The sequence below is a fragment of the Electrona antarctica genome (genome assembly GCF_951216825.1).
Source record: "Electrona antarctica genome assembly, chromosome: 8".
NCBI classification, from domain to species: Eukaryota; Metazoa; Chordata; class Actinopteri; order Myctophiformes; family Myctophidae; genus Electrona; species Electrona antarctica.
In genome coordinates, this window is record NC_136789.1 from 42,293,032 (window position 1) to 42,314,922 (window position 21,891).

Genomic DNA, 21,891 nt, shown 5'->3' on the forward strand with positions numbered 1-21,891 from the left:
CACACACACACACACACACACACACAGGTGGAAACAATCAATGAAATATCTGAGGTAAATCTCTCTCTGTGTGTGTGTGTGTGTGTGTGTGTGTGTGTGTGTGTGTGTGTGTGTGTGTGTGCCAGACTGCCACAACAGCTTCATTCGCTTCCCGCGTTTACGCGTCTTACTTGTCTAAAACAGTAGTTCTCACACGTTCAATATTAAAAAAACAAATAGCTGATCCCCAAACTCACAACGTGGCACGCTGTGAGCACACTGCGGTATGTGTGTGTGTGTGTGTGTGTGTGTGTGCGTGCGTGCGTGCGTGTGTGCATGCATGCGTGTGTGCGTGCGTGCGTGCCTGCCTGCCTGCCTGCCTGCCGTGAGTGCGTCTATGAGTGAATGTTGAAGATAGGACACATTGCGATTCATTTACTCCATCTCTGTCTCCCAGCTGTACAGTCAAAACACACAGAGGAAAAGGTGTTGTAATGACCAGAGCTCTGAAGGAACACTGCCAAGCATCCCAGAGTCGGATGAATCATATACGCCATTTGTCTGCTGTGTGTTTACACTGTCGCTCATTTTAACAAAGAACAGAGCGTACAGTAAATCAGTCTGCGCAACAATAACATTTTGAACTGTGAAGCTACAGTATGTCAATTTGAGGAATTAGGAGGGTCTTTTATGGTGTCAAATGGAATCACATGGTGACTAGAAAATATATGTAATATGTAAATATACAATGAATTTACATTTTTAGGCTGTTGCCTGGACCGATGGCCTAGTGGTCCGGGCAAATTTGCTCAGTGTAGCCTGACAGCGTGTCGCGGGTTCAAGTCCCGAACCTAAGCTATCAAGCTATCAAGTAGACACTTTAGTCGGTTGGACTTTAGTCGGTTGGACTACATGTACACTGATTCTGTGCACTACACTGTAGTGTACAGAATTAGTGTACAATGTGTAGCTGACACATGTAGTGACTACAGCACATGCAAAATTGTCAAGACAGAGAATTTGGGGAGAGAACTGGAGAGAACTGGTTTCACTCCAAGGCGGCGGTGGCTCAGGGGTAGAGTGGCTGGATGGTAACTGGAAGGTTGCCTGTTCGAACCCGTGCTCCCCCAGAGTTAGTGTCAAAGTGTCCTTGAGCAAGACACTGAACCCCTAATTGCTCCTGATGTGCTGGTTGGTGCCTTGCATGGTTTCCGCCGCCATCGGTGTATGAATGTGTGTGTGAATGGGTGAATTGATGCACAATCTATGTAAAGCGCCTTGGATAAAGGCGCTATATAAATGCTCTCTCTAGGTCGTCCTCAGACGAGCCCTCCATCGTCGCTTCCAGTCATTCCGGTTCTCCATACATCTGGCCAGTTCGTTGGTACTTTGTGCTCCTGCATCGTTCTTGAGTACATCCACGTATGTTAGCGTGGGACGTCCTCGTGATCGATGCCCGTGTGTTGGTTCCCAGAGCACCAGTTTGCTGGCTGGCAGTTCTTGATGCACCATTTACCATTTACCACTCACACCAGCATCTGCTCATTAACGTAGGCATGCCTTGTAATGAGAGGTGGTATTTGTTTTGGGACTAGGTTTATTAGTTAAATTCCGCACTGTCACTGAATTCAGCATGACATATTATGAAATACAGCACGAGGCATTACATTAATATTCAGAAAGTCAGTTCGGGTTGCTAAACCACTGTTCAGACATCCTGTCAGAACACTCTTCAATGGTACAGCCTGGCCTGCTAATGTAGTTACTTTGTGGCACTCTACAGTATTTATTTGACTGCTTGTTGGTTGACTACGCCTCCTGCAGCCTTATCTATTCTGGCACTTTGCAAGTACAGCATGCTAAAGGCTTAAATTATAAACATTTGCAGGACCGAAAAAGTATAGCATGTCAGCTGTTTGTGTCTCTGTGGTATTTTAAAAGTATCTGCATTTTCCATGCTTTTTGTTATGTAAAATATCACTTTTCAGGCAGCAGTATAATAAGAAATCTGAACATATTGTGCCTACAAAATCCCTAAAACCATTCACTAAGTGTCTCTATTATTGGACCCACTCCTCTGGGAGACATTCTGATAATGTGTCTCTAATGCAGATGAGGATTTGAAATGCTGGCTACCAAACACTTCCCTGAAGTAAATCTGTACTTATGAACAAGTCACTAACACCCACTTTAAAAAAAAAGGGAAGTGCCACAGACTTTCCTCCCCCAATCTGGTAATTATATACACCACACAAAAGACTAGTGGGAACATAATGACTTCTCTTCAAGACTCAATCATGCAATAGGAAGCAGGAAGGAACATCTTCTAAATAAGAGGCATACAAATTGCACTCAGAAATGTTATGTGCGAAGAACACAGCAACCCATCCAGCCTGCTATGACCTGTGTAACGACTGTATTAGCATCGTACTTAAACCTTCTAGGAGAGGGAGAATTTACATTTCTCAGTTCACGGATGTGCTGGTCTTTGCTGATATGTAATACATGAGGAAACTATCACAAAGCACAAACCAGATGGGATGGCACGTCGCTGCAGAACGTTAAGTGTGCCTTGAATTTTGAATAAATCGTAAAAAGTGTCACCAGCAAAGCACCATCACAACCATACATGAAGAAACCATCCAGTCGCCGTCCCTTTGTCTCACAAATACACAGCAATCTAACATTTTTACTTTAAAATGAGGCTACTTTGAAGAATATTGATTTTTCATATTTATTTTGACTTTGAAGAATAACATAATTCTGGTTTGTTCAACACTTTTTTGTTTACTACACCAGTAAGACGCCTGAGGGTGAGAAGCGAGGTCGCGTGCACGCATCCGCCTCGTTGACGGCAGATTGCTGGGCGAGCACTGGCGCTTTGGCATGGGGGGTCAGATCAACATGGAATGAATTCTGTACTGGCCATATAAGGAGCGTGTCTTGAGTGTACAGGGTTTGATGAGGTCAGATCAACATATGGAATGTCAGAACAGGTCAGGTCCATACTGTATCTATAAGGGTGGTAGCGGGGACATTCTCTTGAGTGTACAGGGTTTGATTGGGGCCCACGTCGGGCCGGGTCTTAATTTTTGGGCCTGTTGAGAACTCTAGTTTTCGCCGGCTGCCACGCGGCTGCACTAATAACTTTGGGGCAGGCCCGTCTAGAGTTTGAATGGACAGGTGGGCCTGTTGAGAACTCCAGTTTCCGACGGCTGCCGGGCACGGCTGCACAAATAACTTTGGGGCAGGCCCGTCTAGAGTTTGAAATTTGAATGGACAGGTATAAGTCAAAAGGGAGACATCGAAGAGGAAGGATGGATGGGGAAGAATCAACATATGGAATGTCAGAACAGGTTCTGACATATATCCATTTATGGAGATCTAAGGGATGACATCAGGGATCTCCATATATGGACTTAACTGTGACAGCAGGTCGCATTTACTATGACATCAGGGACTCCACATCTCCATCCCTGATGATGTCACATAATGTCACGAGACACACTGGTGCCCAACACACTGACGGGAAATGCACGATTCCATAATAATTCCATATTTGTTCTTCATAGTTTTGATGTATTCAGAATTAATCTACAATGTAGAAAAATAAGTCAAGAACGATGATAATGAGACACACCAAACCTTTGACTGGTACTGTACGCATTTCTGTGTTAATATTCCGATTGCCCGGGGTTATTTAATCCATTAAATCATAGCGCCCAAGCGATTTATAGGAGCGGAGCACTTTTACCGACGGACCGGATGTTATCCCGGATGTGGATGTAGCAGCTAAATGTAGCTTAAACACTCTAGAGCCGATCGACACCAACGGGAGGTAAGGTATTAAATCTACCGCGACTAGCTACTGGACAGCAGGGGGCCGTCTAACACATGATCTTTTCTTAGAATTGGACGGGATGATTTAGAGTTATTAACGTTGTCGATGACGTCTCACTGTTACGCAACATCGAGTATTGTGCAACAGGCGCTCCTAGGCTGTGGAGCGATGCGATCGGTTTTCATATCAATAATCTTCGTATTTTGGATAAAACTTTGTCCTGGGCGCTGGGTGTTACTAATAGAAAGGACGGTGAACTTCGTCCTGGGCAATTGGGGTGTTAATAAAAAGGCTACTGTTCCTCATGATGTGTTGTTGCATTCCAAAATATCATTGGACGCTGCCTGCATGGGACCCAGCAAGATTCCTTTTTCAGCCATATTCTCTGCTGTTTTGTTTAGGTTTTTTTTAATAAATGACACATTGCGCTAAACCCAATTGCATACTCACTCTTAACAGGCAATGTTTGATAGGTATCATTGTGAATTAATGTTGGTCATCTATAAAGGCAGGGTCGGAAGGGAACTGAGATTGTAGAAATGACGGATGGACTCCTGTCAGAGAATCTGTCATCAGCCTTGTGGTGCCCCCTTTGACTGGTTGCTTGACGCTCATATGTCTGTAAATTAACAGGCAGCGTGGGAAAGTGTTCCCACGTCCAATCTTCCATTTATCAATTTCGCCCCCAAAATGTTTCCCTATGCTAATACAAAGTGTGAGTGTTCGTTCTGCTACAGAGGAAGTAACAGCTTTTTATGCTGTGGTGCCCTGGAGAAAAAAGTCCAACTAGTGCTGAGCAATTAACAAAAATTCAGTTTTTTCTTTTAGTCTGATTTAAAAAAAAAATGTAGTACTTAAAATCTACAAAGTTTAGTTATCAGTTGGATTTGATGTACTTAAAGTTTTACTTTGCAAAAGACTGCTTGCTAATAATCACCTTTCCGAGCATGGTGGAAGACGTTCAGCCAACACAGTCAGGAGGAGGCATGATGATGATGATAAAGTGATGATGATTATCCATAATCTACAATATGAGTATAATCTTCTATATTATGATGTATGCCGCATCTGTTCAGAAGAACACGTTGGCCAGGCGATAGGCAGCTATCGCCTCCATGTTACGAACTATGACTGAATGATACATGAGACAGCTCACTCTGACACCGCTCTCAAATGCAAGAAGACATGCACTGTACATCACATAGACAAGGGCTGGCTGACCAAGTCCTGTGGGATCACATATTATGCGGGTGGCAGAGCCATTGCCTGCTGCCTGTACCTTTGACAGGTCAGGCCAGGACAAGGTAGGGTAATCTAGGTTCTATCTGCATCAATCATTTATGACCTATCTTACATAATAGTCATAAGGAGGATGGATGAGGTCTATTTCTGCTTACGTACTTCACATTTTGACACAGGTTTTTCTCCGCTTCTCAGTAGGAGTGTAACGGCACAGCCCCCTCGGTTCAGTCCATGTGCAATTATTTTGCCGGGAACTTGAAGTTCCTTCATCTTACACCCCCCTCCCCTGTTTGGAAGTAAAATGTCCTTCCCTCTTAATTATAATGACATTGATGACAGGAAAATAGTGGACAAAACAGTCACATAACTGCAGTAATGAGGTGTTTAGTATCAAAATTAGAGAGCAGAATGCTGTTTAAATTGTAGCATTTACCCCTGGTTTCCGTCATAGTCGATTGGCCTAACTATACATGTATTTGCAGAGGGTAGACAAATACACTACAGTACCACTGTTTAGTTTGTCTCTGTCTCTCTCTCTCTGTGTGTGTGTGTGTGTGTGTGTGTGTGTGTGTGTGTGTGTGTGTGTGTGTGTGTGTGTGTGTGTGTGTGCAATTGCTCTGAATCATTTATATTGCACTTCAATTTTAATATTTTGCAACAGATTGATTATTATGCTTTCATTACGGGCCAACATTGAATAACGTAAAGCAATTTCCTTTCTCTGCTTTACCGAATATGTACGGTAACTGCAATACCTACAGGACCGTTCATTTTGATTGCAACCGATGCCGTCCGTGCTGCTCAAGTAACGCTCGCGGTTTTGACGTCTTCCGTGAAGTCACGTTAAAGGTCTAGCGAAATGAAAAATATGCTTTTCACACTTTCAGAGCATATCCATCATCCATCCGTCATCATATGGCCATTACCTAACAATTCGAGTTGTCCCCATACCATTTTTTTCAGACCGAGTAAGAGTACAATTACTTCATTTTTAGTACTCACCGATACAGAGTACCGATACGAGTACTTTATTTTTGTTGAATAACCACTTATTTTACCTCCTTTTCCTCATAGATGCAGATGGATCTCTGATCTACACTTGTCAGTTGTCATTCACTAGAATATCCCAGCGCCATGCGATGCGTCGCAAATGGGAAGAAGGCAATGGCAACCCATGATGTTTTCATTTATGCATTTGCTTGTAAAGCGCAAAGTTGCCAAGCTGGCTGAGTGGCCCTGTTTGGTTTTGTGTATTTGCGTATGAAAGCGAGCATGGCAAGGCGCAGGAACAGTATACTGTACTGTGCTGTACTGTAAGTCTTTGTACTGTACTGTACTCATGTGTACTGTACTGTACTGTTCTCTGTACTGTTGTTATTAGTGTTGTGTTGTTATTTTTTATTATTATTATTATTACATGGATTAATATTCTGATGTACTGTACTGTACTGTTGTCTGTACTGTTGATATTATAGTTGTTATTAGTGTTGTGTTCTTATTTTTTATTATTATTATTATTATTACATGGATTAATATTCTGATGTGAGCTTTCTTTGTGTACTGTACTGTACTCATGTGTACTGTACTGTTCTCTGTACTGTTGATATTATTGTTGTTATTAGTGTAGTGTTCTTATTTTTTTATTATTATTGAAAGAGAGCATGGCAAGGCGCAGGAACAGTATACTGTACTGTACTGTAAGTCTTTGTACTGTACTGTACTGTACTGTACGCATGTGTACTGTACTGTACTGTTCTCAGTGTTGTGTTCTTATTTATTATGATTATTATTATTATTATTATTATTATTACATGGATTAATATTCTGATGTACTGTACTGTACTGTTCTCTGTACTGTTGATATTATAGTTGTTATTAGTGTTGTGTTCTTATTTTGTATTATTATTATTATTACATGGATTAATATTCTGATGTGAGATTTGTTTCTGTACTGTACTGTACTCATGTGTACTCTACTGTTCTCTGTACTGTTGTTGTTATTATTATTATTAGTGTAGTGTTCTTATTTTGTATTATTATTATTAGCGTTTTGTGGTGTGTGTGTGTGTGTGTGTGTGTGTGTGTGTGTGTGTGTGTGTGTGTGTGTGTGTGTGTGTGTGTGTGTGTGTGTGTGTGTGTGTGTGTGTGTGTGTGTGTGTCAGTGGCGGCTGGTGACTTTTGTCCTAGAGAGGGCGCTATAAAAATATCAAGAAAACATGCACTATAGGTATCATCACATTCAATGGAAGGCTTTTAAAAATAAAAAATAAACATGGCATTGCCAAACATGGCTAATTTCATGTAGATTGAGGCTACAGTTTTCTTGTCTTGTTGTTCCATTATGAAAATGAATTATTATCTTTACCTGGCTCCATGTGGCTCATCATTCATGTTTTTCTAGCGTCTATGGTGACTGTGTGTTAAACTATATGTCAAACTGTGTTGTGATGTTTATGCTGCCCCCAAGTGGTTTGTGGTGTGAATAACATTGATCGCACACATTGTGCGACCCAGTGGCTTCCTATCGTTTGTAATTGTATTGAAGACATGTGGACCGCAATGCATTACTCGTCAGTGCTGAGAGTCAAGGGCTACAGATGAACGCGCAGCAACATGTGACACTCAGTAACCAATCAGAAACGTCACACAACGTAAACAACATTTGACATTTCATGGCAGCATAATACAACGTGGCAGCATAATACAACTTTTAATCACTGCCTTTGGTTAGTGGTTCCTTATATTATATAATATTTACGTTTCTGGATTGCTAATTTTAAATAAATTACAGGCTGCAGATTTCGTTTCTCACTTTTCTCAGTCATTCTTATTCACGTTTTATTCAGGGGTTGTGCATGGTGGTGCGGCGCACCAGCGCCCCCTATGGACCGGCCGCCACTGTGTGTGTGTGTGTGCGTGCGCGTGTGTGTGTGTGTGTACTGTGTAACTTCCGGTAGTGTTTCCACCACGTGGGTCACGTGGTGGGGTTTTGAGCCATTGGGAAGGGGTGATGTAGTGTTGCCAGGTCCACGTATTGTAAATGGTAAATGGTAAATGGTGCATTTATATAGCGCCTTTATCCAAGGCGCTTTACATAGATTGTGCATTACATTCACCCATTCACACACACATTCATACACCGATTGCGGCGGAAGCCATGCAAGGTACCAACCAGCACATCGGGAGCAATTTGGGGTTCAGTGTCTTGCCCAAGGACACTTCGACATGTAGACAGGAGGAGCCGGGATTCGAACCGCCGACCCATGGATCATTGGACGACCTGCTCTACCTCCTGAGCCACAGTCGCCCCGTTGTAAGCGAGTGGTAGTGTGTGTAAGTATAGGCTGTAGGCTGTAGGAAGTCAGGGTTTGCGGCCTTGTTTACATAGACGTGGCAACAATGTTGGCGGCGCAGCCAATGAAAAGAGGGGAATGACGGGATGCAGTGTTGCCAGGTCCGCGAATTGTAAGCGAGTTGTAAGTAGCGTGTTGAATGGCATTTTTTCTGGGCTTGTTTTCATAGACCTGGCAACATGTGAGTGTGTGCGTGCGGGGGTGTGGGTGCTTGGGGAGATATTGTTTGTTGTGAAGAGATACAATGCCGGCGTGGGTGTGGAAGGGAGGCAACGTTGGTGTCAGTGCAATGAGTAATGTTCCGCGGGTGGTGTTGAGGGTCGGCGTTCGGCGCGATATGAGGAGATAGCGGCCGAACGACGCGGAGGGTAAGTGTGTGACGTCACTGCCGTGTGAGTGTAGTTTGTTGCAGTGTGTCAGTGACGTGTCAGTGATGTATGCAGTGTGTGACTTTGGGTCCCTTTTCCTGGGTTGGGTACAACTTCTCACTTGTATATATAGATGCTTGTAGATTTTTGGCGATTTGCTGCAGTGTTGGGTCCGACTTGCTCCCGTTGCATTCGTTCAGCCTAGTGTAAATTGGGTGTTTTGGTACTCGGGTCAATGTATCGGGGCCGGTTCCGAGTACCGAGTATGAGTACCTGAGTGTGGTATCGGCCCAAGTAACCGATACCAGTATCGGTATCGGAACAACTCTAGGCTACTAACAATGGATGCCAAAACAATGGGACATTTTCAATTTCTGTGTATTTGTAAAAGTCCATAAAATCTAATTTTAATCACTTCCTTTGCACGAAAACGTGCTGCGTGATGACGAAGCATGGCCTGGTCCCATTGCTGCACCGTCTACGTTCCTTCAAACACAACTGATTTTGATTACAGAATTACTCTGTTTTTAATCTCATTCAAGATGACATCTAGACAGAGTATTACTCATTTCAAACTTAATCAGCACGCTAAAATATGTATATGAAAACATCTTAGGTTAGAAATAAGCCACGGAGTAGAAAACAAGCTCAGCTGGCCATCTGTCTCACTTGTAAACACTAGCCATGCTGGACACAGAGTGAGATTCAAACGTCCCATAGCCTGAAGGGATGCGACGCTCTGATTGGTTCAGAAACATACCAGCCTTCCGTTTCAGACTGAAACTTCAAAATATAATGACTGAAAAAGCCATGGCCCTCCGACTTTAACTTCACCCGACCTGGTTCTACCTGGCTCTGGAAGACACCGGCACTTTGCTGAAGCTCTGAAAGGGTAACATGGGGCATTGGCATTGAGCAGCGCAACCAAAAGCCCTTCCTAAACCTCTCTCTGGCAGAGCAAAACGCCTCTGGAATGTGTTATGGACAACCTTATGCCTACGGCAAGAGATCAAAGGCACACACGCGCTCTCAGAGTTAAATCAACAGCGAGGATTTTGCTGTGCAGGTGTCAGTGAAGAGCCACAAGCCTCAGATGACGCCGGGGCTCCAGCACGGCTCTGATCTCATCTGCTGGGGGGTTTCTAGCGATGGGTCCCATGGTGTCCAACATGTCTCATCTTCTGCTGGCTGCCGTAGCTGAGTGGGTAGAGAGGCCGCCTGGTAATCAGAAGACCACTGGTTTGCCTCCCAGCCTGCCCATGTCTGTCTACAACAGTCGTTTTCAACCCTTTTCATATCAAGGACCATCATTTATTTGGCATTTGTGCCACGGACCACCAGTTGGTGACATTTAGCCTCTCAGACCCAAAGCTTTCTGTATTGATGTTCATTCTGTAATTGTGTAGACTAACTTCTTGTAAATTAAGTAATGCAGATGTTCCATCATTTAGCTGGGGACCACCTGGAACCCCCTCAAGGGTGTGTGAATCTGCCATTCATATCAGACACTGGAAGCTGCCTCTCAGTAGGGGGAGGACACTCAATTGTAACGCCGATAACAATCATGATTGTAGATTTGCAAGTCAAATCTCCAGTAGCAGACGATGCTTCAGAGACTGCTTTGATGTTATTGGTATGAAAACAGACCTCCCTCTAATTCTCTCTCTGTATAATGTACAGTATCTGTGTGTGTGTGTGTGTGTGTGTGTGTGTGTGTGTGCGTGCGTGCGTGCGTGCGTGCGTGCGTGCGTGCGTGCGTGCGTGCGTGCGTGCGTGCGTGCGTGCGTGTGTATGTGCGTGTGTGCGCACGTGTGTGTGTTTACATCTTAATTATTGTGCCTGATTCACTAAGCACGAATCTTTACTACGCACACACAAAAATCATAGACCCCAGAGCTTTAGAAAATAAATACAAATATGAAGATGTATCAAATATGACTATTAATTGGTAAATATGAAATATTTTAAATTGCTAATTGTATTTACTACTGGCGCTCAGTGCAGTGCAAATCTCCACCAGAAGGCACACCCCGGCCCTCCATCACATCGTAAATCAAGGAATCCAGGGAATTATTTCTAGTCTACGACCATCGGTTCAACATTTATAGGCCAAAAGGTCAAATGGGCTGTTATAACTTATAACGTCACCATGAGGCAGATTTTGAAAGTAGGTTGCACCGCCGAGCCGACCGATATGCCAGAGTCATAGTGTCGGGGGGTCTTTGTCATCCGTTGTACCCATCTGTCTGTGTGCCTGTCTGTGTGCCTGTCTGTGTGCCTGTCTGTGTGCCATCTGTCTGTGTGCCTTTGGTGCTCATATGGAGAATATTATGCATGACCATAGGCATAACGGTCCAGAGCAGCAGTGGGCAACTTTGACAATGGAGAGGGCCACTATATTTCAACACTCACTCCCTAGGGCCATATATTACTGTCGTAGCAAAAATAGCCGATCTACAAGCTCAAAACGCGTCCTGAAAATTAATATTTTTCATTTCAAATGCCTTTAATTATACTTGTGTTGAAGCATTGAGCTACTAATTTAGACGTAGTAATTAAAGCGGGTCATGTTTGCATGTTGTGGAATTGTAATCAGCTGAAACCAATATTATATCAGAATTCTGACATTAACCTGAGGGCCGCATTAAGTGAAGGTGAGGGCCGCATGTGGCCCCCGGGCCGCCAGTTGCCCACCCCTGGTCCAGAGCAAAACAATAATGATAATCATTGAGAACCACTGCTTTATCCAGGTCTTGGCACGTCGTGTGGTGCACAGTCAAATCCTCAGTGTTCATTTAAGCCTGCAAGACCCCGTATATATTTCCACTTGCAAAAAAGGGATTGTCATCTTTCCGATGGTGTTGTAGGAGTACTTTAAAAAAAATGTTTTATGCAAATTGTATGCACATTTATAATAATAATTATGAATAGTAATACTATAGTGTCATATTTCAGGTGGTTCTGTTGTTCTCAGGTCATACTGGCAGAATGTGAACTCGGCTCAAACCTCGGTTTTTGGGGTCACGGTTTTGGTACAGTAAAAATAAATAAATAAATTTAAATTATTTCCAAAATGTTCTCTTTGTTTGACTAATTGGAAATAAAAATGTTTTTCTATTCAGACACATTCACATTTTCAAAGGAAATGATTGACCTTATAGCCTATCGCAGATTTTCTTGCAAAAGAAAACCTTATATCCTATTGCTGATTTCTTACATGATGATTTGCTCAAGGCAAAAAAAGTTACAAGTTTAGCTTAGGGCGCCCGCTGGCGAAGTGGTCCAGGCGCATGCCACATATAGGCTCTGGCCTGACAGCGCGTCGTGTGTTCGAGTCCCGTTCATGACGACCTTTGCTGCATGTCTCTCCCCTTCTCTCTCTCCCTCTTTCCTGTCTGTCTTCACTAATAACTATCAATAAAGGCAAAAAGCCAAAAATAAATCTTAAAAAAAAAAGTTAAGTTTACAGCAATTAAACATCAGATTGAATCTCTGCATAACGATTTAAGGATGTGCTTATAACGCTTACACAAGAGTTCTACAGTCATGGAGTACTGTGTTGGAAGTTGTCTGACGGAACACCAGCTGGATTCACACACAGGATGCTGGGAATCCCGGGTGTTTTTTATTTTTATTGTATTTTTCACCGTAAACCTGAGGGTCGTAAAAGCGTATTGAACCTCGCAGGGCGAACCGTATGGTTCATTTTCAAACCGAAAACGGCTGCACCCCTAATGTGAACACAATGCACAAAGAGAGAGAGACAGTGGGTCACGGATGGTATTTTAAATTGCTAATTGTATTTACTACTGGCGCTCAGTGCAGTGCAAATCTCCACTAGAAGGCACACCCCGGCCCTCCATCACATCGTAAATCAAGGAATCCAGGGAATTATTTCTAGTCTACGACCATCGGTTCAACATTTATAGGCCAAAAGGTCAAATGGGCTGTTATAACTTATAACATCACCATGAGGCAGATTTTGAAAGTAGGTTGCACCGCCGAGCCGACCGATATGCCAGAGTCATAGTGTCGGGGGGTCTTTGTCATCCGTTGTACCCATCTGTCTGTGTGCCTGTCTGTGTGCCTGTCTGTGTGCCATCTGTCTGTGTGCCTTTGGTGCTCATATGGAGAATATTATGCATGACCATAGGCATAACGGTCCAGAGCAGCGGTGGGCAACTTTGACAATGGAGAGGGCCACTATATTTCAACACTCACTCCCTAGGGCCATATATTACTGTCGTAGCAAAAATAGCCGATCTACAAGCTCAAAACGCGTCGCGCTGCGACGCGTTTTGAGCTTGTAGATCAGCTATTTTTGCTATATTCGAATTGAAATCTTGAATTTTTGCTATTTTTTTAATCAGAATCCTGAAAATTTATATTTTTCATTTCAAATGCCTTTAATTATACTTGTGTTGAAGCATTGAGCTACTAATTTAGACTGAAGTAATTAAAGCGGGTCATGTTTGCATGTTGTGGAATTGTAATCAGCTGAAACCAATATTATATCAGAATTCTGACATTAACCTGAGGGCCGCATTAAGTGAAGGTGGGGGCCGCATGTGGCCCCCGGGCCGCCAGTTGCCCACCCCTGGTCCAGAGCAAAACAATAATAATAATCATTGAGAACCACTGCTTTATCCAGGTCTTGGCACGTCGTGTGGTGCACAGTCAAATCCTCAGTGTTCATTTAAGCCTGCAAGACCCCGTATATATTTCCACTTGCAAAAAAGGGATTGTCATCTTTCCGATGGTGTTGTAGGAGTACTTTAAAAAAAATGTTTTATGCAAATTGTATGCACATTTATAATAATAATTATGAATAGTAATACTATAGTGTCATATTTCAGGTGGTTCTGTTGTTCTCAGGTCATACTGGCAGAATGTGAACTCGGCTCAAACCTCGGTTTTTGGGGTCACGGTTTTGGTACAGTAAAAATAAATAAATAAATTGAAATTATTTCCAAAATGTTCTCTTTGTTTGACTAATTGGAAATAAAAAAATTTTTCTATTCAGACACATTCACATTTTCAAAGGAAATGATTGACCTTATAGCCTATCGCAGATTTTCTTGCAAAAGAAAACCTTATATCCTATTGCTGATTTCTTACATGATGATTTGCTCAAGGCAAAAAAAGTTACAAGTTTAGCTTAGGGCGCCCGCTGGCGAAGTGGTCCAGGCGCATGCCACATATAGGCTCTGGCCTGACAGCGCGTCGTGTGTTCGAGTCCCGTTCATGACGACCTTTGCTGCATGTCTCTCCCCTTCTCTCTCTCCCTCTTTCCTGTCTGTCTTCACTAATAACTATCAATAAAGGCAAAAAGCCAAAAATAAATCTTAAAAAAAAAAGTTAAGTTTACAGCAATTAAACATCAGATTGAATCTCTGCATAACGATTTAAGGATGTGCTTATAACGCTTACACAAGAGTTCTACAGTCATGGAGTACTGTGTTGGAAGTGGTCTGACGGAACACCAGCTGGATTCACACACAGGATGCTGGGAATCCCGGGTGTTTTTTATTTTTATTTTATTTTTCACCGTAAACCTGAGGGTCGTAAAAGCGTATTGAACCTCGCAGGGCGAACCGTATGGTTCATTTTCAAACCGAAAACGGCTGCACCCCTAATGTGAACACAATGCACAAAGAGAGAGAGAGAGAGAGACAGTGGGTCACGGCTGGTGTCCTTAATAAGCACTAATTGACTCCAGGCCATACATGGTATATTGTAATTATATCACAGCTAAGGGGCATTGTTGGAAAGCACCCCTTAGGTGATGTTGAGGAAGTATTTGGCACGTGTTCATGAGTGCCGATGGTTTGAGGGAAGACATTGTTAAACAGCCTGCTGGTGTTTGCCCGGATGGTCTAACTCTAACTCTTAAACCTCCTATAACAGATGACATGAGTGCATAGAGATGGCGGGAGGGGTCAGTCACCTCATACAAGAATACAGGATAAACAAAGAGATGGCGGGAGGGGTCAGTCACCTCATACAAGGATAAAGGATAAACAAAGAGATGGCGGGAGGGGTCAGTCACCTCATACAAGGATAAAGGATAAACAAAGAGATGGCGGGAGGGGTCAGTCACCTCATACAAGGATAAAGGATAAACAAAGAGATGGCGGGAGGGGTCAGTCACCTCATACAAGGATACAGGATAAACAAGTGGAATTGGAAGTGATGACACAAAGAAAGCAGACAACTCTGAAACTGAACACTATAACTGAAGCTGATGAATGGGTTGTCTTTCTCCTATGATTGGATTAAATTGGAAACCCACCTGAAAATGTATTTTCTGTGTATTAAAGAGCTGGAGAGAGTCGTGAGAGACAGGAGGATCTATATGCTACTAACAGCAGTAACACCCCCACAGTCCCAAATGGGGTCTGTGACAGTCCCGACTGTTGCTACACAACGGAGAAACGTTGTGTAGTAACAGCAAACTTAAACCTGATTTACCGCTTGTAAAGTTATCTTTGTAAGTTTGCAAGTCTATTCATTCAATAGCGTATTAAGGCAAACAGACAATGCACGTCTAGTAAAATATTATTTAAGTATGTAAAGTTTTGAGTGTCAATGATGGCTAGAGGTTAGTAATTTGTAAATTACTAGTAGTAAATGACCACAGTAGCTCTGCATCTGTCAGTACTGTGGATGACACGCTTGGAAAAACGTTGCTCATCACCACAGTGCTCCACGATGACCACATATCACCAGCATGTAATACTGTACATATAACAATCTGTGGGATTCAGTAGAGGGTGTTAATCCCTGTTTAATGAGCTCTCGCTTTGCCAGTGGCTTTCCAGCCACATCCCTGGACAGTGCCACAGAGTTTCTCTCTGTGTGTGTGTGTGTGTGTGTGTGTGTGTGTGTGTGTGTGTGTGTGTGTGTGTGTGTGTGTGTGTGTGTGTGTGTGTGTGTGTGTGTGTGTGTGTGTGTGTGTGTGACAGTGTGTGTGTGTGTGTGTGTGTGTGTGTGTGTGTGTGTGTGTGTGTGTGTGTGTGTGTGTGTGTGTGTGTGTGTGTGCAGAAGAGGGAGAGGCTCAAGGTCTCCAGTCCCTAAGATTGACAGTCAGAACTCAACCACACAATTTCATGGTTTGTGGGCAGTGCATACTCATACTGTACCACGGCTTTCCCAACCCGAAACCTGTGTGTGTGTGCGTGCATGTGCATGTGCAGTGTGTGTGTGTGTGTGTGTGTGTGTGTGTGTGTGTGTGTGTGTGTGTGTGTTTACAGTATGCACCAGCACACAGAAAACTGGCATGTGGTCAAGAGTGTGTGCATGTGAACACAAACCCACCCCATGGGCTTTGGCTAGCTAACACCGCGCGAAAGAGGAAATCAAATATTAATCCTCTGACGCCATATTGAAATTGAAAAAAAAAAAAGAGTGGACTTACCATTTTATTATTGATTTCATGAAAATGAATTTCACAGACTTTCTCTACAACGTCTTCAGCTTCAAAAGTTATGAAACCAAATCCTATACAGAGACACAAAAAAAGGGGAGGGGGGAGAGAGATATTGAGTTAGTGGGCAACTTTTCCATGACCATAAAAAGCACCATAGTCTGCATAAAATCCGATTTATACTCGTACGATGGTGTCAAGTGCCGAAAAGAGCAGTTGTGTACGACTCTCATGAAGATGCTCCTGGATTTGAAACGTTGGTCCGTATAAAGCACCTTACAAATTAAAAAAACAGCATTTATAGTGCCTCATTTTTATTTTATTTTTATGATATTGTTGAGGCTTTTCTACATGTTTATAGATTACAGTGTAGATAAACAGGAAACAGGGGGAGAGAGACGGGGAGAGACATGCAGCAAAGATCGTTGAGACCGGGACTCGATCCCACGATGCACTGCCAGGCCGCATGTGCCTAGGTGCCTGGTCCGCTGGACCACAACCCAGGCCGAGCCTCATGTGCCTAGGTGCCTGGTCCGCTGGACCACAACCCAGGCCGTGTGCCTAGGTGCCTGGTCCGCTGGACCACAACCCAGGCCGTGCCTCATTTGTTTTGTCTCACAGCCTGTTGCGTCAGAACACGCTGTGAGCTTGTATATCTGCTATTTTCAGCATGCAACACCAGCGCACAACAAAGTATGGATCAGGCTTCATTATGAGCAGCACGACACACTGCAATACGTGGACCTGTTTTTGGAGATTGGCTCAGGCATACAAAAGTGAACAAGTTAACAAGACGTGCATTGTCCTTGCTAAATCAGGAATATGATGAAATCTGCCACATTATTAAGGGCACTGGAGGACCTCTGCCACAAAGACAGGATGGGGAAAAAACAGCACAAAGACCATTTAATGAGATTCATGGAGCCAGAGCTCCAGCATCTGAATTTCATTAAATGTATTTTGTGTTCTTTTCATTGAAGTTTCAACTGTATAACAAGCCCTCGTTTTTATGTTAATGCAGGCCTCGAAAATGAACGTACCATTGACTGAGGGATTTTCATTGGGTATTTTATGAGATAAAAGCTTAACCCTGTCTTTCAGCGCAAAGACAGAGGGACTAGATGGTTTCAGACTGCTGAGCACAAGAGGATTGCAATGCTCCCCACTGTGTTTTGATGGTGACGCACAAAGCAATCTTGCGACTGTATAGTCCAGGTTGAAAGGGAAACTGATATTCTATTGCTTTGTGCAAAAGAGGGAGCCCCCCCCCAACACACACACACACACACACACACACACACACACACACACACACACACACACACACACACACACACACACACACACACACACACACACACACACACACACACACACAGTCTGTGGGGGGGAAGGCAGCGACGGGTGCTGAAAGGAGATGAGTTTCCTTTCAATATTGAAAACCACAGTCGATGAAATAAAAACGGTTCAGGGATGAACTTAAACAGACATTATGATAAACAGCCCCCGTTTGACTGACAGGCACACATGCACTTTATCTGGCAGTCGTTACAAAAGAACGTTGGATGCTGTACTAAGGATAAACTATATCACCTGCTGAATGTGACGAGGGCACTGATGCACTAATACAAGCGAGGAGACAAAGGTTCAAATGTCACATGTTGATGCATATTAGGCTGTAATAGTCCTGGAAGGAAATTCAGCAGCTATGCATGCAGTCAAACAATCATACATGGACAGCGATCAGTTCCACTGTTAGATCACTGATAATGACTTTACCAGGACTATAAGAAATGGATCAGGATTAGAGGTTGCCATGCAAGTGAACTGTATGCCCCCAGCGTCCTGTGCATGCACATGTTCACATATCATCTCTCTCTCTTGCGCAGGTGCACATGCACACACACACACGCGCGCGCGCACACACGCACACGCACACGCACACGCACACACACACACACACACACACACACACACACACACACACACACACACACACACACACACACACACACCAAGATCTGATGACAATCACTGTATGCATGTCAGTTGTTAGATATTAGGTAGACTAATGTCATAATAGCTGGCTATCATTTTCACACACATAAACAATCTGGATCTAATGTACTTATTATTTAGTCACACGCTCTCATTAAAACTTTCCATTGGTTCAATATTGATGAAAAACACAGACACACTAAATCACTTAATCACAATTTTCACAGCAGCAATATTTTCAATATCACATCTCTGCAATGTTAGGCATCACACTGGAGAGGACATCATTTCCAAATGTACAATTGGAAAATTACCAATTTTACTGGAAAATAGCTGGATTTTTATTATTTATTTTTTTTACGAACGGTTTAAAGCTACAAGATGTACACTTTATATTGTTTGATCTAACTTTGGTTTGCAGCCGGTCGTAAAATCACAGACGGATTCTAGTCCTGTCACCACTCTATCACAGTTTAGCCACTTCCCAGCGAGTGAGCTGGCCGGTTCTATCCACCGTTTGAAATGAGAGTTCCTCCAGATGGAGATTGAGGGGCAGGTCACACGAGACTATGTGCTAGGAAACAGCTTTGCCAACAGCAGTATAGTTTTGTTTTTTACCAGTCAATCTTGATCTTGGGAGTCTTGTGTCAATGACTGTTAAGACTTTTTATTCCATACGGTTTGCTTGTAATTGGCTTCAAAATGTGTGGGAGGGACCTGCTTCTTACAAAAAATGCCAGATACTATATTATTATCAACCCCAAATTAGAATTAGAATCTATATAGCACACCTCCTCACTTCTGCCCAATATAAATGCGAAACATGGCACCGTATGCCGTGGAAATGCTATTTCCCCCCAGCTTCCAGCTGCAACCCACAAGCGCGGAGCACCCTTTTCTAGTTGGAATAGCATGGGCAGATTAAACAACAAGAATTACTAATGTGATGTTATTCTATAAGACAGGATTTCAATTTCTGCCCAGGACCTCGAACACTGCAGTAGGAGAGTGTGAGATGAGCGGGGCGCGAGAGGTGCACATGAGGCGAGTTAGAGGCGTGGTTTTAGGAGCTGGAATGGCACCAAGTTACCGGCTTCCCTTCCTGTCCACACCGCCTCCGCCAGCCACTTGTGACAGCAGACAAATAAGCCACCAGGATTCATTTGTCACAGAGGAGGGGATGGGAGAGGAGAGGAGCTAGTCTGGGCCTATAGGGAGAAGTGGACGGTCATGAGAGAGAAAGCAAGAGGGCCGAGATGGAGATGGATGAAGAGTGGGATGGAGAAAGAGAGGAAAGGACACATGACAAGTAGAGAGGTTAACTCCTGCTCCCTGTCACCGCCGCGCCCCACCCCCTCGCCCCACCCCGCCCCACCCATCGCTGCCACACACCGAGGCGAGCAGCTCCCCATTTAACTTGACAGGACATTTTTCACTCAACAGCTATGGGCTTATGAGCCGGGTCAAAAGCTCCGGCAAGACAGACCGGCCTCTATCAGCAGTATACAGTTAAAGCTGCCGAGAGGGATCAGTGGTCGAAATAAACAGAAAGGAATCGTTCAAGCCGCTGCAGTGAGCTGTTGAACGAATGTGCGCACCGCGCGGCACGAATCACAAGGCGTCCACAAACACACTGTGTACCTGTCACATAACTCCACATTGAATCAGTGCGCTAGTGAGGCAGCGTGTCTTCAATGAAATGAGAGATCAGTAAAACCATCATCCATCAATATGCGCTCTTAGAACCTGACTGCAAAACAAAATGCGCGCACGCTCGCGCACGCACGCACGCACGCACGCACGCACGCACACACGCACACACGCACACACGCACGCACACACCTGCTGTCCTTCATAAATGCTGCTCACTCACATGTGCTTTATACTGTAGGAACCTCTGGAGCCTCCAGTGAAATGCTGCCTTAGTCCATCCTGGTCTACGGTGGTCTAGAGAGTATCTAGTCTCTTTTACAGACCATTCCAGGCTGCAATGCAACGGCAGGCAGGCAGGCAGGTATAATATATGACTGCCCTTTCATCTATCTCCCTCACCACCCACCCTTCTGCAGGGTTAACCAGCCATGTTAGATTGTACTCATGTCGACTGCTTTCCTGTTCCAAACCTCCAGACTGTGAGATTATCGAGGTCTGTCTGGATCGACAGACACAGGGGCCTCTAGTTTGAGGGTGGCAACATTAATGTTTATCGGCAGCACAATTGATGGGTTCGGGTCAGTGCAGCTGGTGCTAACAAACTAAAAAGGTGGTCTTAAAGACCCAGTGAAATGAAAAATACGTTTTTCACACGTTTAGACCATATCCGTGGTCCTCATATGGGCATACATAACAATGGATGCCAAAACAAATGGGGAAATTTTCATTTTTGTGTATTTTTATATCAAAAGTCCATAGAAAATCTAATTTTAATTAATTCCTTTGAACAAAAACGTGATGCGTGATGACGTGTCGAGGCTCACATGCATATTAATGAATCTTGATTTCATTCACCCGTTTGATTCCCCTTGCAGGTGGTTTTGATTAGAGACATACCGGTATGATTAGAGACATACCGGTACAACTGATTGGTTCAGAGCGTTCAGACCTGGCATTTGAGGCTGAAACTTCAAAATAAAATGCCCAAATTAACCATTTCACCCCGTCTTTAACAAACAGGACCACCACAAGAACACTAGCATTTATAGCATTATATTTCACCACTTAATTACTGTATGTGGTTTTCTAAATAAAGGGCAAGAGGGATGTGACATTTGTTTGCTGGTTAGATATGGCTGTAATTAACCAAACTTGGGACATTAAATAGTTGAATATTGCTGACACGTACACCCATATGCAGGAACACCACATCCACAGTGGGTGTTGCAGCTAGTAGCAATGCTTGGGAATCTTGGCGCTGACTTGAGATTTTGTTAGCTCCCGTATGGAAAACATTGTGCTGGGTAGTTGTAGGCAGAGTGCAGAAGTTTAGTGCCCTCAAACTAGAGGCTAATTTAATGTGTCAAACACCCTCACCCACTGTAAAAAAAAACAAACAAAAAAAAATGTTTTTGGCGAGAGGAGGATGCTCTTGGCGGCTGGCTAGACGCTTGATTATTAGAGAAGGGCCAGGGTTGGCCACAACTCAACACTCCACAGAATGAGTCAGGGAGCCTCTCTTCTTCTATCTTTCCACTCTCGTGCCAAATATTTCTTCTTTGAGTGCTTTCACTTTCTCTGACTCTAACCCACCCACTCCCCTGCTTCCCCACCCCTGCATTAAAAGCTGAAGCTGTCAGAGGCAGCTCAGCGCATTCAGGAAAAAAACAGCTCTGGAGACCTTTCTCTGTTCACACCAGACAATGGGAGAAACTTGCAAACCAGTGCAGAAAAGTTGAATTGTTTGACTTTGAAAAGTGGCATCTCAAATTTTAAACCTGGTGGTTATTTGATTAGCTGGGTTCATATGCAAAGGCTCAATTTATGTAATTTAGATAGCCATTTATATAGACATAGCACTCTATAGTGTAAACGCATAGTTTAATTATGTAGATATTCCACTGTTAGACGGATGTTAGCTTAAATATGATTCTTGATGACTATTTTTTATGTATCTTGTTTACTGTAAATTGCTCTGGATTAAGAGCGTCTGCTAAATGCCTGAATTGTAAATTGTAATTGTGTCTTTCA

At 43.5% G+C, this 21,891-nt stretch overlaps 1 protein-coding gene across 10 annotated transcripts in view; it reads right to left on the reverse strand.

Annotated features, from left to right (window-relative positions):
• Positions 1-21,891, reverse strand: part of LOC306928533 (RNA-binding protein Musashi homolog 2) — a 324,724-nt gene that overhangs the window by 61,946 nt on the left and 240,887 nt on the right. For all 10 annotated transcript variants that reach the window (XM_079508745.1, XM_079508740.1, XM_079508741.1 and 7 more), the window contains one exon: positions 16,201-16,283. In XM_079508745.1, the coding sequence (XP_079364871.1) occupies positions 16,201-16,283 (83 nt within the window). The remainder of the gene's footprint in view (positions 1-16,200; positions 16,284-21,891) is intronic.